The sequence below is a fragment of the Trachemys scripta genome, chromosome 8, assembly GCF_013100865.1.
Source record: "Trachemys scripta elegans isolate TJP31775 chromosome 8, CAS_Tse_1.0, whole genome shotgun sequence".
In the NCBI taxonomy this organism is placed as follows: domain Eukaryota; kingdom Metazoa; phylum Chordata; order Testudines; family Emydidae; genus Trachemys; species Trachemys scripta.
In genome coordinates, this window is record NC_048305.1 from 84,266,633 (window position 1) to 84,283,118 (window position 16,486).

A 16,486-nucleotide genomic window follows, 5' to 3' on the forward strand; every position below is an offset into this window, starting at 1 on the left:
TTAGTGATGAATTCACACTATTAGTGATTATAGGCTAATTACACACCCCATTACTACGTTGAATATAAGTATTAAAGCTGATTGAAAGGAAAATGTTTTATTAAACAAAAAGCTTAAACCATTACATAACCTTTTATTGTTTAAAAATAGTACATTATTTTATTCCAGAAACATTCTCTTTTGCCTGTTAAGTCTGAGACAAAATAAAGCAGCTACAAACTTAGTGTTCATGCAGAATGTATTTCTACCTATTGAACTTCCAGATTGTATTTAACTGTTATACTACAGAATAATTGGTCTTCAAAGGTAGGAACACAAATACAATTCATTTTTTTCTATAGTTGGGCTTTTTCATACCAGTCCTTGTTTTAGTGTAATGTGCCTTTGATACCAAATTTCACATTGTAACAGAACTTGAACACTCATGCAGTACAAAGGATCTCCCTATCTGATACAGGAATGACACTTTCTAGTTCCTTTTATTGGCCCCACCACAGAAAAAGAGATGGATGCAGTAAGAAAGTTGAGGGGAGGTTTCCAGCAAAAGTAGAGCATTAGTAGTCATCAGCTAGAAAAGAAAAGGAGAGTCAAGAAAAATGGAATAGACTTTGTAACAGGAAAGGTGTGTAAAGTAATTAGGCTCTCAAACAAAACAAGAGAAAACATTAACTCTTACTTTCAATGGTGAGAATACAGGTGCTAGCTGCTGTGCCTCTGCTGTTGACCGCTTTACACATATATTCTCCTTCATCTTCTGGGAAAGTTTCTGGTAAGTAAAGGCAGTAAGTTTCTCCTCTTTCAATGTACTGATAGTCCTCAGAGTCCTGCAACATTTCCCCTTCAAACCACCATGTGACTTCAGGTTTTGGCTCTCCCGTAATTTTAACAGTAAATCTCACTGGCTCGCTGTCTACAACTGATACATTCTTTAAGGGTTTTTTGAACCATGGAGCTCCTGACCGAGCTTGGTTCTCTTCATCTTCATAAGTAGAACCATTTATAATACTTCCCTCTTCCTCCTCCTCCTCTTCCCTTTTCTGTGTTAAAAATACATTGATTTAGAGAATTTCAAACACCGTTATAACATGAACAGTTTGCAATGCCTCATAAATCTTTGGCCATATGAAAGTTAGAAAAAACTAAAATATTAGGGAAAGGAGATGGCAACTCTCCCAAAGCAAGCATACTGGATAATAACAGATTATGCATCAATACCACAATCTGGATACTGAACAAGAAAGGCATAATGGGAAAGTTGGGGAAGACAGAGCTTAAGGTGGTGGGGTGCTGAGGTGGAATAATATAAGAATGTATGTTGCTTCCTTCTTATTTGAGAACTGGCCAAATGTTTAAAGGAAAACGCGTCCACTTTCTCTACAGCATTATGTATGTATTAGAGGTGTTAAACTATTAAAAAAAAAATAATTGCCGTTAGTCATAGTTTTAATTGCACTGTTAAATAACAGAATACCAATTTAAATTATAAATATTTTTGGATGTTTTTCTTCGTTGTATTGATTTCAATTACAACACAATACAAAGTAGACAGTGCTCACTTTATATTTATTACAAATACTTAGACTGTAAAAAAAAAAAAATCAAGTTAAAGCATGAAGAGGCTTGAAAGTTTAGCACAGTGGTTCTCAGACTTTTGTACTGATGACCCCTTTGACACAGCAAGCCTCTTGAGTGTGACCCCCTCTTATACATTAAAAATACTTCTTAAATATTTAACACCATTATAAATGCTGGAGGCAAAGCAAGGTTTGGGGTGGAGGCTGACAGCTTGCGACCCCCCCATGTAATAACCTTGTTGACCCCCTGAGGGGTTCTGACCCCCAGTTTGAGAACCCCTGGTTTAGCATTTCTGGCACAAATACCTTGCAGCGCTAGCTACAACAGTGCCATACCGAATGCCTGTTCTCACATTCAAGTGACGTAAATAAGTAGTGGGCAACATTATCTCCCGTAAATGTAAACAAACTTGTTTGTCTTAGCGATTGGCTGAACAAGTAGGACTGAGTGCAGCTATGTATTAAAAAAAATTCTGTATTTGTAAGTTGCACTTCCATGATAGAGATTGCACTACAGTACTTGTATGAGGTTAATTGAAAAATACTATTTTCTTTTTTACTGTGCAAATATTTGTATTGTGTTGTAATTGAAATAAATATATTTGAAAATGTAGAAAAACATCCAAAATATTTATAATGTAAATTGGTATCCTATTATTTAACAGTGCAATTAAAACAGACTAACCGTGTTTAATTTTTTTATCAAGTTAATTTGTTTTGAGTTAACTGCTATTAATTCCTTCAAACAGGAATTATCAGTAAATTCCAAAAGCAATTTTACTGGATATTTCATTTCAACTGTTTTTTGCAGTATCAAGACTATTGTGATTCTAGTAATGTTGCTACTAACTGGAAACAAACCAGCTCTTAAAACATGCATTTCATTAATATTAAATTAATAGAAAATTCTTGGCTCTTGAACATTTCTGGAGAGGGCATTTTTAATCCTCCATACCTTCTGTAGTGCAGCATCAATTTCCTTCTGTTCAAACTGCATACGTAGTAATTTTTGTTCCTCAATTCTTCTTTGTTCCTCTTCTTCCCTTGCCTTTGCCATTTGCTCAAATCTAGCCTTCATGTTTACTTTATGAGTAAATGGAGCCTCAGATTTCTTGGCAGGCTTCACATCTACTTCATCATCCTTTTCAGTTTAAAGAATAACAAAAATTCAGTAAAGTAATAAAGTTCAGCACTTTATTGGTACAATCTTGTCAGTATTATGATTAAAAGTAAACAGTAAAAAGGCTAGCTTAGTTGAAGGGTTCATATTATGCTTGTTTCTGGGGGTAGCATGACCCAGCCAGAATGCTGTAGCAGTTAAAACCCCACAAGCACAACAGCATCTGAAGGCTGGTCTAGACTGGGATTTAGGGGTGAGATATTCACAAGGTAGCTTTACCATTATGAACCTTTAGTTGAAGCAATAATGCTTTAAAACATGCTAAATTAATTAAAAACCCAGGCTCCCTACTATAAACACACTTAAATACTAGGTTGTCTTCACTGCAAAAAAAATTTTAAAAAGTCTTTACGGTGCGATACCTATCCTGAGTTAATTATTTTACTGGAAACTTCTAGTGGACATAGGGCACTAGTTCTTACCTGTATACAATCCTACAAACATCTGGGATTTACCTCAACTAGCTATGTCAAACAACAACCTACCTCTGCCTTATCTCCACAGGATTTCACCTTGAGAACTATTTCTAGATAGTAGCTGGGTGGGTGGGTATTCCTACAAGTGTCAGTTTCAAGATACCTTGTACAGTACCTAGCACAAGGTTATATGGGGCACTATGCCCCATATAAATATTTAATCATTACTCTAGCTTTTGTGTGGGTAAGTCAAATTTTCTGGAAGGGAGCCCTAGAAAGAAGATGACAAACTAGAAGAACATTGTAGCTACCCTCCTCCCAAAAAGCTTTGCATAAATGAGCTAAGTGATAACATCATAAACCAGTTGCTCTGCTGTTTCCCTCAATAATCAGTGTGTTGTTCAGGATTGTGGTATACTAGTAAAATCCTATACATCAGCCTACTATCCTGCCTCTACATATCGATCTGTGGTGCACTACAATTTCTTTGAGCCGCGTAAGAAAATAATAGATAAAATAGAAAAACGGGTTACAACTCCTCTTTAAGCACTTGTCATTTCTTGGTAAGGGGGGGGGCACTTTTGCTGGGTGTGGCCCTTCCTCTTTCTGGGTGGAGCCTCTCCAAACCCTTCTTGACTATTCCCAAGCTCCCTGTGCTTCTTTTGACCATCTAACTTTTTCTATTTAAAAAATAAAAGCCCACCCTGCTTGTTTTAGAAAACTGGTGGGGATTTTCTTTTTCCTCTTAAGAGATTTGTTACAGCAGTCCCTTCCCCAAAATGGGGGAAAAAAATCTCCCTTCTGCAAGAAGCCTTTAAGGAAAAGAGAAGCAAAAATAGGTTAAACTGTACTGTACTGTACCACTAACACAAAGAACACAACTGTCCCTTCACTACTTAGGTGCCATAATTCAGTGTTTCCTTTTTCTAAACCTCTCCCTTCACACTGAAAACTTGTTAGCTCTTATTTTTTTAACCTGTAGCCTTCCCAGAAGTCACTTTGAACACTGTCAATTCATTCCTAGCCTCCTCTCCAATATGACTTTCCCCTGCTGCCACCTCTTCCCAAACAGGAAGCAGTCGGGAACTGATGAGGAAGACAGGACATGATAGTAAAGAGGATTTCCGGGATGTGCGGGGGGAGGACTACTATAAAAAAAAAAAAAATACATCTGCCAGGTGTCAGCTCCTCTTAACTTCGGGGATTGTTTTTTCTTATTTACCTGGAAATTGGCTTGTTTAGCAAGGGTTAAAAAGAAAAGACAGAAGGGAAAGGAAAATAAAACGAGAAGGGATAAGGCAAAATAGAATGGGGTGAGAAGGAAAACAATCTAGAATAATTTCTTGAGATTTATTTAAAAAGACATTTTAATTTTAATAGTCTCAAACTGTAATATGGACTGTCCAAAGCCAGTCTGCTGAGGTGTTTTTATGCCACAACTTTGCAGCACTTCCAGAACTGCACAGCTTGGGGCCTAGTTCCAGTACCCATTATGTTAAATGAATTGGGGTCAATTATTTAATCAAGGTAAGTATGGGGGACATAAAGGCACTCAAAGGAATTTGGGGTGTGTGAAAAAGGCCGTACTGGAGATTGGGTTGAGCGGCTGAAGGTGAGACTCAGACCTGACTTCACTACATTCTCAAGCAACATTTCACAGTGGCTGCTAAGGGGGGGAGGGGAAGAGAAGGGACCCTCCAGAAAGCTTTGGGGCCATGTTCTTCTTTACCCCTCCTATCCCCGTACTGCTCCTCAGAGGGGATGGGAATGTATATCAGGGAGAGAGCTCAGGTGCCCAAGTTTGTTTTTCCTAGCAGAGAAAGAGTTCAGGAAGTTGGGCCACTACCTTATTCACAGAAGGGGAAGGGAGAATAGGACGAGGAGCAGATCCTGGATTGTTGGAAGTGTCAAGCTGGAAAGAGCTAATTCCTCCTCCTCCTTCCCCCTTGTGAAAAAGTAGCTGCCTAGCCTTCCTATGACCTCCCCTCAAGGAAAAGATTGCTCCTGGGCAACAGGGCTCCCTCTCTTTACTCCTCAAATGGGAACCTGGAGAAACCCAGGCAGGGCCCCACTCCTTGAACCCATAAGTCCCTGAGCAGGGACCTCCTCCTAAGCCCTAACATTAAAAACCTGATTTAATAAAAACAATAAGGAAACATCTTAAGCAGGTTTTATAGAGAGAAGTGATTAAAATCTGTCACAATGTTTAAACACATGGATGTTTCACATCATTTGCCAGACAAATGTCAGGTTTGCAGATTGAGAAGTATAAGTGGATGGTGAGAGATGGTGTGGGGCAAGAGCAAATGCATACTAAAACCTTTGCAAATATAGAGAAAATAGGTTGGTGGGAAGATCGAGGCTGCTGGTTCCCTAAGGTTTGGCCAGGAGGGACCTCCTCAGATGCCCATAACAGGGAGTAGGGGGGATTACTATGGAGATGGAGGGAACTCTGCTGGAAGGGCAGCAACAATTGTTGACACTGAAAATAACTTGCCTCATGAAATTTCTCTGTTTCCCTCTCTTTTATTTCCTGGTCCACTGCTCTTCTTCTAGCTCGCTCCTCTTCAATTTTTTTCTGTATTTCTTCTTCAGACAATTTTCCAATTTTTTCAAACTTGCTTTTTAAGTTCTTTGCCTGAATAGAACCACTTCTTTTTAACTTTATTAGTTCTTCATATTCCCTACTTAATTCAAAGGTTTCAGCCTCTTCCTCCTCCTGTTAAGAGATTACAACATAACAAAACCAGTATAAGTGTGCCTGATTTTGAAAACTGTTTTTGTGCAAAAACTGCCAAGTGTAACTAGCTACATTTCCCTAAATCTAATGAAACCAAGGTATCAGAAGATGGTGGTAGATCTAGTTCCCCAGTGCAGAGACCTTCATTTTTCATTTCTTTTAAAGTGCCAGGCATACAAGACTGGTACACATTATAGGAGGAAAAAAAAAAAGTAAAAATACTCCAATTATATTTGCTTCTAAACCAATTTTATTAGTTTGAAAAGGCTCTTGCCTCTTCATACAGTCCCCTCAAGTTACTGTTCTGTGAAGTCAGTCCATGTGGAGGGTGCTTTATTGATACAGCATTGCATAAGCACTAGATAGTCCTGGAGACAGTCTTCTGTTACAAAACAGCAGTGGCACTGCAAGATGCTTCATACTACACTGCTAGTGTACTTCACTCTTCTAAGAGCAAAAGCATAATTCAGTCTCCATGTCTTGTGTTTCTGGTGAGACTGGCATCTAGTATTTTTTTTGGAATAGACCCTTGCCCACTGGGAATGACAGACCACCAACTTATTTCACTCAGGTCAATGAACTGTCACCATGGGTAACAACTAGAGCTGTCAAGCGATTAAAAAAATTAATCACGATTAATCAAGCAATTTAAAAAAGTAATCAATTAATTGCACTGTTAATAGAATACTTTTTATTTAAATTTGGATGTTTTCTACATTTTCAAATAATTTCAATTACAACACAGAATACAAAGTGTACAGTGCTCACTTTATATTTTTCATTACAAGTATTTGCACTGTAAAAAAATAAAAAATAGTATTTTTCAATTCAGCTAATACAAGTACTGAAATGCACTCTCTTGATCATGGAAGTTGAACTTACAAATATAGAATTATGTACAAAAAAACTGCATTCAGAAATAAAACAATGTAAAATTTTCAAGTCTACAAGTCCACTCGATCCTACGTGTTCAGCCAATCGCTCAGACAAACAAATTTGTTTACATTTGCAGGAGATAATGCTGCCCACTTCTTGTTTACAATGTCACCTGAAAGTGAGAACAGGGGTTCTGATGGCAGTGTTATAGCCAGCATCACAAGATATTTAGGTGCTAGATGCGCTAAAGATTCATACGTCCATGCTTCAACCACCATTCCAGGGGACTTGTGTCCATGCTGATGACAGGTTCTGTTCGACAACAATCCAAAGCAGTACTGAGCGATGCATGTTCATTTTCATCATCTGAGTCGGATGTCACCAGCAGAAGGCTGATTTTCTTTTTTGGTGGTTTGGGTTCTGTAGTTTCCGCATTGGAATCTTGCTCTTTTAAGACTTCTGAAAGCATACTCCACACCTCGTCCCTCTCGGGTTTTGGAAGGTACTTCAGATTCTTAAACTTTGGGTTGAGTGCGGCAGCTATCTTTACAAATCTCACATTGGTACCTTCTTTGTGTTTTGTCAAATCTGCAGTGAAATCGTTCTTAAAATGAACATATGCTGGGTCATCATCGGAGACTGCTATAACATGAAATATATGGCAGAATGTGGGTAAAACAAGAGCAAGGGACATACAATTCTCCCCCAAACAGTTCAGTCACAAATGTAATTAACTCACTGTATTTTTTCTTAAATGAACATCATCAGCATGAAAGCATGTCCTCTCGAATAGTGGCTGAAGCATGAAGGGGCATACGAATGTTTAGCATATCTGGCACATAAATATCTTGCAATGCCAGCTACAACAGTGCCATGCAAATACCTGATCTCACTTTCAGGTGACAAGAAGTAGGACTAAGTGGACTTGTAGGCTCTGAAGTTTTACATTGTTTTGTTTTTGAGTGCAGTTACGTAACAAAAAAAAATCTACATTTGTAAGTTGCATTTTCACGACAGAGATTGCACTACAGTACTTGTATGAGGTGAATTGAAAATACTATTTATTTTATAATTTTTACAGTGTAAATATTATAAAAATATACACTTTGATTTCAATTACAACACAGAATACAATATATATGAAAATGTAGAAAAACATCCAAAATGTTTAATAAATTTCAATTGGTATTCTACTGTTTAACAAGTTTCAGAGAAACAGCCGTGTTAGTCTGTATCCGCAAAAAGAAGAACGGGAGTACTTGTGGCACCTTAGAGACTAACAAATTTATTAGAGCATAAGCTTTCGTGGACTACAGCCCACTTCTTCGGATGCATATAGAATGGAACATATAATGAGGAGATATATATACACACATACAGAGAGCATAAACAGGTGGGAGTTGTCTTACCAACTCTGAGAGGCCAATTAATTAAGAGAAAAAAAAGTTCACTTCAAAAGTTTTTTTTCTCTTAATTAATTGGCCTCTCAGAGTTGGTAAGACAACTCCCACCTGTTTATGCTCTCTGTATGTGTGTATATATATCTCCTCATTATATGTTCCATTCTATATGCATCCGAAGAAGTGGGCTGTAGTCCACGAAAGCTTATGCTCTAATAAATTTGTTAGTCTCTAAGGTGCCACAAGTACTCCCGTTCTTCTTTTTACTGTTTAACAGTGCAATTAAAACTGCAATTAATCATGATGAATTTTTAAAATCGTGATTAACTCAAAAAAAGTAATCGCGTGAGTTAAATGTGATTAAATGACAATCCTAGTAACAACTTTTAATAATTAGTGACCTTGTAACTGGTGACCACCTAGACAGAGTAAGACTCCTATGTATCATGCTGCCCAATACCCTATGCTATTCTTCACCAACAGTCTAATTTATTCTTAGCAGGATCAATGCTGACCGAATGCAATATGCCATAACAAAACCTACTCTCCAAAAATAAAAAAGCTGCTTTTGAAAAAGAAAAAATTTAAGTAATGCTTTAACTATTTCTTAGAAAATCATGATAGCACAGTGCAGGTAAGTTGCACTACATATATTTAAACTGCATACAACTTAATAGTAAAAGGCAAACTGTGGATATTCTTACTGCTTTAAAAATGTTGGAAGGATATTTTAAATAGAAAAAAACCATAAGCAACAACATAACAATTTTGGATTGGAACTAAATCATTGCCCTCACTTTACGTTTTTTCTAGTTACCTCTTCTCTCTCATTTCAGTGTTGATAGTACACTCTAATTAGTTTAAGATGCAATCCCGAACGTGTTTGGAAATCTCAAATCCTAAAGCCCTTATTACTCACCTTGGATCCTCCAGGCATGAGCTGCCTATTCCTTGTTTGCTAACTTTGGAAGGTTTTGACAGTTTTTTCAACTCAAATTATTGCTCTCCCCAAGCATTCAAAAATCATTTGATTAATTTTATAATTGAGATTTCAAAAAATAATTTGTGGGTTATTTTAATTTACCTTCTAGTTTCTTAGCATTTGCAATTTATTCTCTGCAAGCACAAGGCCTAGAAACTTCTTAAATTAAAACAGATTTTTTATGTAATCGCATCACTCAAGGATCTGGAGCTTTAAGAAAAAACACCAAATAGGGCAAAGTTCATCAGGGCAAAATCGTAAGCTGAACACTAGAAAGAGGATCTTTTTGTACATTAGCTATAGGAGGATTATAGATATGATTCTCCAAGTATTGCTGTAAGAAGTTACATAACAGCTTTTCAGCAGAGGATATAGCGAAACCTGCAGAAGTTACTGTGAAAGTAGACCGCTTTACAAGTCTAAAAGGTGCTGGAGTTCTCAGTTGGGGAGGGCAAAGTGTATTAATCTGTATTCAAAGCAATTAAAAAGGGAACAAAAGTTTTCAAATGGAAAACAATTTTTTTTTAAAGTGTTAGATTTGTTTTCCTTTTTCCATTCCCTTCTTTCTAGGCAACACATAGATATAAAAAAAGTACCAACGAGACTATACCTAAAATCTTCAAATTTTAGAATTTTAAGCAATGATCCATTCATTATTTGCTATCAGGGAGGTAATCCTGTATGACGTTTCATTCAATTATTTTTGAGAATACAAACCTCTCCCATTTCTTGTCTGAGCTGCTCAAATTCTTGCTTCTCCATTTCCAACTTTTGCCTGCGCTCTTCTTCTGTGCGTCTCTTTTCTTCTTCCATTTTTTGTCTCAGTAACTCCTCAAAATTAATTTCCAGTTTACCTGGTGTAAGAGATTCTTGAGAAACTGTTTTAAACATCTCTGGGGTCTCATCGTCCAGTACCTATTGAAAATAATTATCTGTTGCCACTTTTGATACAATTTGTGTACTTGTGCTAAATTTAGAATACACAATTTGAGGATGTGATAATTGGACCTTTTGCTACCTCTAATTCACATTGAAATAAGATGACACATGCTTTAATGTCGAAGACTAGACAACATTGATTCATTTGCGTTTTGCATTAGTATGCTATCTTTCCCACTTACTTTTAATCAATGTAACACAGAAGTAAAATTTTGAGCTTATTGAAGCAAAACAAGTGTATCCTAAGCTTTAAAATAAAGCTTTTTTCACTAATATAATGCTTCAATAATATGGGGTGTAGGAGAGATTCCATCTGAGCAAAGGAATGGGAGCCAGGAAAGCTTCAGTTCTAACTGGTCAGGCAAATTGCTTAACATCTAATTCATTTTCCCAGTTGTTAAAATAGGGTGAATAAATCATACATAATTATCACAGTACGGTGAAAATCATGTAAAGTTACATTCTTAGATAAACAATGCTATACAAACCATATTTATTCTCCATTTCTAAGCAAATTTTGTGTATTTGTATTCAGTTTTCTTTAATCTATGTTAACATACCGGTATGTACACAAACAACATACAAAGAATGAAGAACATGTTCTTAAACAACAGTTGGTGGGGTTTTTTGCATATAAACTGAATTATACTTTTACTTTAAATCCAGTGCTTTCCACATTTTCAGAACACTTCTGTGTACAGCCAGAAGTTGGGAAGGGTGACAGGGACTGGATCACTTGATGATTACCTGTTCTGTTCATTCCCTCTGGGGCACCTGGCATTGGCTACTGTCAGAAGACCAGATACTGGGCTAGACAGACCTTTGGTCTGACCCAGTATGGCAGTTTGTGTGTTATGTTCTTAAATATTCCCTCTGATACTTTCAGGCATGCAGCAAAGTTTTTTTTAAGGAGGGAGTGAGATGAGGTGGACAGAGTTTTATGGGCAGTCCTTTGCTTATTTTTTGTGTTTAATTTGAGATAGGCACCTATTCTGTGATCTGAGTAACTAAAGTTTACACTTCAGAAATCTGAAAGAATAATAAAACATTTAATTCAGTTTCATAAGCTGTTTTGAGGTGTGACACAATTTAGACAATTTTATAAAGATGGTCATACACTATGGTAGGGTGTCCCATGTAACCTTGAACAGTGCAGGTGGTCTTTTATAATTCTCCTCTTCATCCTTTCTTTTCTCCCTTCCCCTCTTGCTCCTTTCCTCACCCCTTCCAAATTTCTTAGTGACATGCATAGGGGAAAAAAATTACCTAAAAGCTTTTTTTATGTTAGGATGGCATGAAAGGTTAAGGTTTCTGTCCAAAAAGAAAATTTGCTTGATATTTTGACACTAGAAATTAAAATTGTGTCTATCTTGGAAGACTTGTGATTAGAAAATTAGTGGGATTAGAGCTGACATCGAAAGAGACAAAGCTCAACACTTGTGTGGCTTTTAACACTACTTGCTTCCAAAGCCTAATGGACACCAGTGTAAGGTTGTGTGACTTCGTTAAAGATTCCAATACCTTTCTTTTCTTAAGGTGTGTAAGCTCACAAATAATGTCTTAGACCCAGCTCCACCAAAATCAAAAGTTTAAAAGCAAGCAGAAACATAAATCTTTGTTTTATAAAACAAACCTTTCAGCCTCATCATAAACTAAAAAATGGATCCGTGCATTTTTTGCTTATTTTGTTAGGTCATCTTTCTAGCCATGCCTGTTTTCATATGGTACTTTTAACTGTTGCAGGAATCATACCTGTTTTCTCTTGTTGCAATACTTTTTCCCTACTTCCTCATTTTACCCCTCCCCTATCTGCTATTGCTGGCTGTTAGACATCCTTCGATACTGCCCTATGAGCAGCTCAGCTGCTCCTCCCACTCCCGGCTCTTCAATTCTCTTGCATAGGGCAAGCTTATGTCAGTTGAGATGAATTGCATGAGCACAAGGTGGAGGCAAAGACCAAGCCATAAACAAACAATCTCAAAAAGTATCTATCAGTTCACTTAATAATGAATATGAAACATTACTGTATGGCACATCTACAGGTTGAAAGAAGGTAACCACATCTAAACCAGAGCAGAAAGGTGGGAGCCTTTTGCTGGCAATGCATTAGTTCATCTCTTCCCCAAGTCTTTCTGAAGTTGTGAAGCTAAGTGAACAGAAGCTGCAAGGATGAGAAATCAATCAATGGACTGTGCATGTGTAGAAGTGAGAAGCGTGCTAACTGCAGCTCTGAAGAAGCACCCTGATTGCCAATTTAATGGAGACGCATAGACCCATGAGAAGACAATGGGCCAACTGTATCCCTAGTAAAAGCCACATGAAAAGTGGAATTGCACTAGGTATGACTTTACCCCAATGTGTTTAGCTTACCAGCTGTCCTGTTTGTATGGCTACATGAGCCCATGCCATCCTTGCCTCTTCTGTAAATACAGAACTGGGGAATATTTATATTCTGTAATCTCCATACTATGCAGTATGGTGGAGGTAAATTTCACTGGGCCTGTAATGTGATTGATATGTGAGGGAGAATGTGTTTTGATATCTCTGTATAGAGCATCCCTCTACTAGTCTAATGTAATTGAAAGAAAATGATAGTGATCCAAGATGAATGTTCCAGGCTGAAGGTGACTAACTTGATGATGACAAAAGCTTTAAAATGCGCCCCCCCTTTTTTTTTTACACTAAAATAATGCTTCAGTAATATGAGGTGAAGGAGAAATTCCATCTGAGCAAAGGAATGGGAGCCAGCTGCTAGGGAAGAATGTGGAACAAGATCTGCAGGAGAACGTATGAAACATATTAGGAAAAGACAGATTAACCTATCAAGACCTACATTGTAGTTTGTTTCTCCTAAAGAGTTGATGACTACACAAATATATAAAAACACTATAAGAAGTCAATTTCCCTCCTGCCCTGCTGCTTTAGGTTTTTTTAATGTCATCTCCTCTTCCTGGAGAATCTTGAATTCAGGCCAGGAAGATGAGAGGAAAAAACTTTCAAACTCTCTGGTAAGATAATTTTTAGGAACTTTGACTTTATGTATTCTGTTAATTTAGGATCCTAAACATCTTACATGTCTTTGCTTATTGCTATGCAGACATGTCATCTATGTTATATCTTATGGAATTAACTTAATTTACTAAAGGTGAGGAGGTTTTGTTATTTTGTAATTGTTCATACTCATAATGAAAAAAAATCCTTAAGGTACATCTAGTTTCCAAGGTAATTTTAAACTATCAGAAAAATATTTGGGGGAGAGGGGCTGCGAGAGAGGGAGATAGCAATTTTCAGATCCTTCCTCCTACTGCCAAACATGTAGTATTGATACTACTGTAATAGTGACACCTGCTTGCCCCAGGGGAAGGAAGTTTTGATGACCTCATTGCTATTGCTGGAGCTAGTAAAAGAGCAGGAAGTGTAGGTGGACACCATGTTTTCTTTGCAAAAGCAACACGCTCTGTTCTAGCTTCTATTACAATAGAGAAGAAATTTTACAAAGCAGTGGCTGCAACCGCCCTTTTCACCACCTCCTGACTTCTTAAAAATCATGACAGCATTTTGTAGCCCTATTCATAGTTCATCTATTGTATCTGCTGGTTTAACTTCTCATTTTTGTCCCTTCCTAGAGCTGTGGACAGATTACAGGTCCTGTCTACACTACTGCTGAAGCAGTAGTACCACATACAGTTTCTAAACTAGGATTTTCTTAACATTTCCTCTGGTTGTCTTATGATGATGTAGGGCCCTGGTCTATCACACAGTTTTCATCCCTGTTTATGCTAGGAGAAGTGTTAATACTACAATTGCTAACAAAACATTGTTCTTGCCAAAGCTGTTAATGCTAATGGGCATGGCGTAATTCACTGAGATGTTGCTTTGAATTTTGAATGAAACAATTTGCATTGTTTGTGTCCAACAAGTGTTTCTCATTAAGCCTGTATCTGAGAACATGAAATTCCCATGCTGGACCAGACCAGTGTTACATCTCTTCCAGTATCTTGTTCCCCACAATGGCCCAACAGCAACTGCTTCAGAAGAAGGTGTAAGATGCTCCACATGAAGCATATTATAGAATATGCTGCTCACATAGAACTTTGTTTCTAATCTCAGTCAGAGGTTGCTTATGTCAAGAAGTACGAAAGCTTATATCCCTTCTGAAGCTCGGGGTTACAATTTTTGTAATCGTTTACAATAACTCTCTGGATATTTTTATTTGCATAAAAGTCCAATATTGTCTAGTTTAAAAAAAAAAAAACCCACACAATTTTGCTTTGACTTAATTGGAACTAAGCCTCCTGTACTGCCCTCCACAGAGGGGCAGCATGAACAAAATTTCCTGGATAAAAACTAAATACGCTTGACATTTGAGTGTTATTCTACATTAGAGTAATTTCTTAAAATATATATATATATATATATATATATATATATATATATATCATGGGGATCTATGATTGCTCAATATTATCCAAATCAAGTTGGCTCATTTTTCTCCTCCCTTTTTAAATTAGACTAACTTGCAGCATCACAATCTCAACCTATTTTGTTTTTTGTGTTGGTTCCTGGCTTGTGAATCATCATACTAAAAAGATTATGCAAGCCAAGTTCTGTCCCGAGTTGTTCATAGAGGTGCCATAGATATAAATGAGGGCAGAACTTGGTTAATTTTCCTAGTTAGAGAGAGACATTGGTGGATTTCAAGGGAGCATATTTGTTATCATGTTGGTGGATCGTGACTGGTGTGTGGTCTTGAAGATGGCAGCATGTAGGAGAGAAATTCCCCAGGAAAAGAAATAATTTTTCATTATGTTGATTCTTTGGTTTTCTTTTAAGTTTTCAAATACAGTGTAATACTGGTTACAAGCATTAACTTTTGATGTAATTTTAAATGATTAGGAATGTTTCCTAGGGCAAGCTACTAACTTGAGTTTAACTACCCAGCTGGTACATTCAGTGGCGGATTAATAATTTTGCCGCCCCTAGGCCAGGAAATAATTGCTGCCCTGGCCCTGCCCCAATTCCGCCCTTTTCCAACCCCCATTCCAACCCCCTCCCCAAAGTCCCCGCCCCAACTCTGCCCCCTCCCTTCCCCTATTGGATCCCTTCCCCAAATCCCCACCTCCGGCCCCGCCTCTTCCCCCAGCGCATGGCATTCCCCCTCCTCCCCCCTCCCTCCCTTCCCCACGAAACAGTTTCGCGGCGCAAGCGCTGGGAGGGGAGAGAAACAGGACGCGGCGGTGCGCTTGCAGAGGAGGAGGAGGTGAGCTGGAGCAGGGGGGTGGGGCATGGAGGGGAGCTTCCGCCCCTGCAAATTTGCCAGCCTAGGCAATAATACAGCGCTGGATCCATTCTCTGATAACTTGTTGGGTTAATGAAGTAGCTGAAATGTATGCTACTGAATTGGCAGATATGATCTAATGCCATATCCAGAAGTACACCCTATTGGCAGAATTCAGATCTGAAAAATCTCTTAAATGCTAAGCAAAATATCTTACCATACTCTTCCTTGCTTCAGCAAATGCCCTTTTCTCCTCTTCTATGCGTCTTCTGGCTTCTTCTTCTGCTTTCCTCTTTTCTTCCTCTCTCCTCTGTCTTTCCAACTCCTCAAAGCTGAGTTTGAGTTTACCAGGACGGAATTCTTTAATAGAATTTTCATTTTCATTATCTTCTTCCTCTTCGTTTGCCTTTTAAAAAAAAAAAAATTAAAAATGTTTTTACTCTTTTTGGGCCCGTGAGAAGTAAGAAAAGCTCCCTCTAAGAAATGTAAAAACTGCAGTCTATCTCAATGCCCACACACCGAATACTTTAAAGTTTTAGATACTTAGGCACCATCTGGATAACTTTTCGAATTCTCTCTGAGGAATAGTTTAACGCTACACGCTTATAAATCAAGAACAATATTACACAAGCAGGGGGTGAACTAAATAGCCAAAGTCATCTTTGATGTATACTCTTAAGGGCTGGATCATTTTGACACACCTAAACAGGCCTCAAAGGGGGTAACAATCCTCAAAATCTCTCTGAATCTTGAATTATGCTGTTAATTTCACATATCTGGAAAGGAACCTAATAGACCTTTCATTTGTAGTAGAAAATGTATGTAAATGCATTGGACTGTAGTCTCTTTATTTGCATGTGAAGTGCTTTCCCTCAGTCCTGATTTGTTACAAAATAATATAGTAGCGGATTGTAAATTTTTATAAATAAACTACTACAATATATTAGCATTTTATTTTTGACCCAAGTTGACAATGGTGCTTCTGTTCCTCCTTCAGAAAATGAAACATCACTGATGAATGGAAATGAGGTGCTTCGATATCTTCACTGTTGCCCTTCTCCATTAGACACGGTCTGCAAGGAGAAGGCTGGGACTTGCAAA

The 16,486-nt window shown here is 37.7% G+C and overlaps 1 protein-coding gene across 13 annotated transcripts in view; it reads right to left on the bottom strand.

The window, feature by feature from the left end:
- Positions 1–328: 328 nt before the first annotated feature.
- NEXN (nexilin F-actin binding protein) overlaps positions 329–16,486 on the bottom strand; it is a 43,118-nt gene continuing 26,960 nt past the window's right edge. For 10 of the 13 annotated variants that reach the window (XM_034778273.1, XM_034778280.1, XM_034778278.1 and 7 more), the window contains 6 exons: positions 15,603–15,791; positions 9,886–10,083; positions 5,668–5,889; positions 2,530–2,715; positions 677–1,037; positions 329–568 (listed from right to left, as the gene is read on the bottom strand). In XM_034778273.1, coding sequence (XP_034634164.1) covers positions 555–568; positions 677–1,037; positions 2,530–2,715; positions 5,668–5,889; positions 9,886–10,083; positions 15,603–15,791 — 1,170 coding nt within the window. In that variant the 3' untranslated portion in view covers positions 329–554. Of the gene's footprint in view, positions 569–665; positions 1,038–2,529; positions 2,716–5,667; positions 5,890–9,885; positions 10,084–15,602; positions 15,792–16,486 lie in introns of those variants that run through there. The other 3 variants (XM_034778283.1, XM_034778277.1, XM_034778279.1) reach the window with 2 other exon arrangements.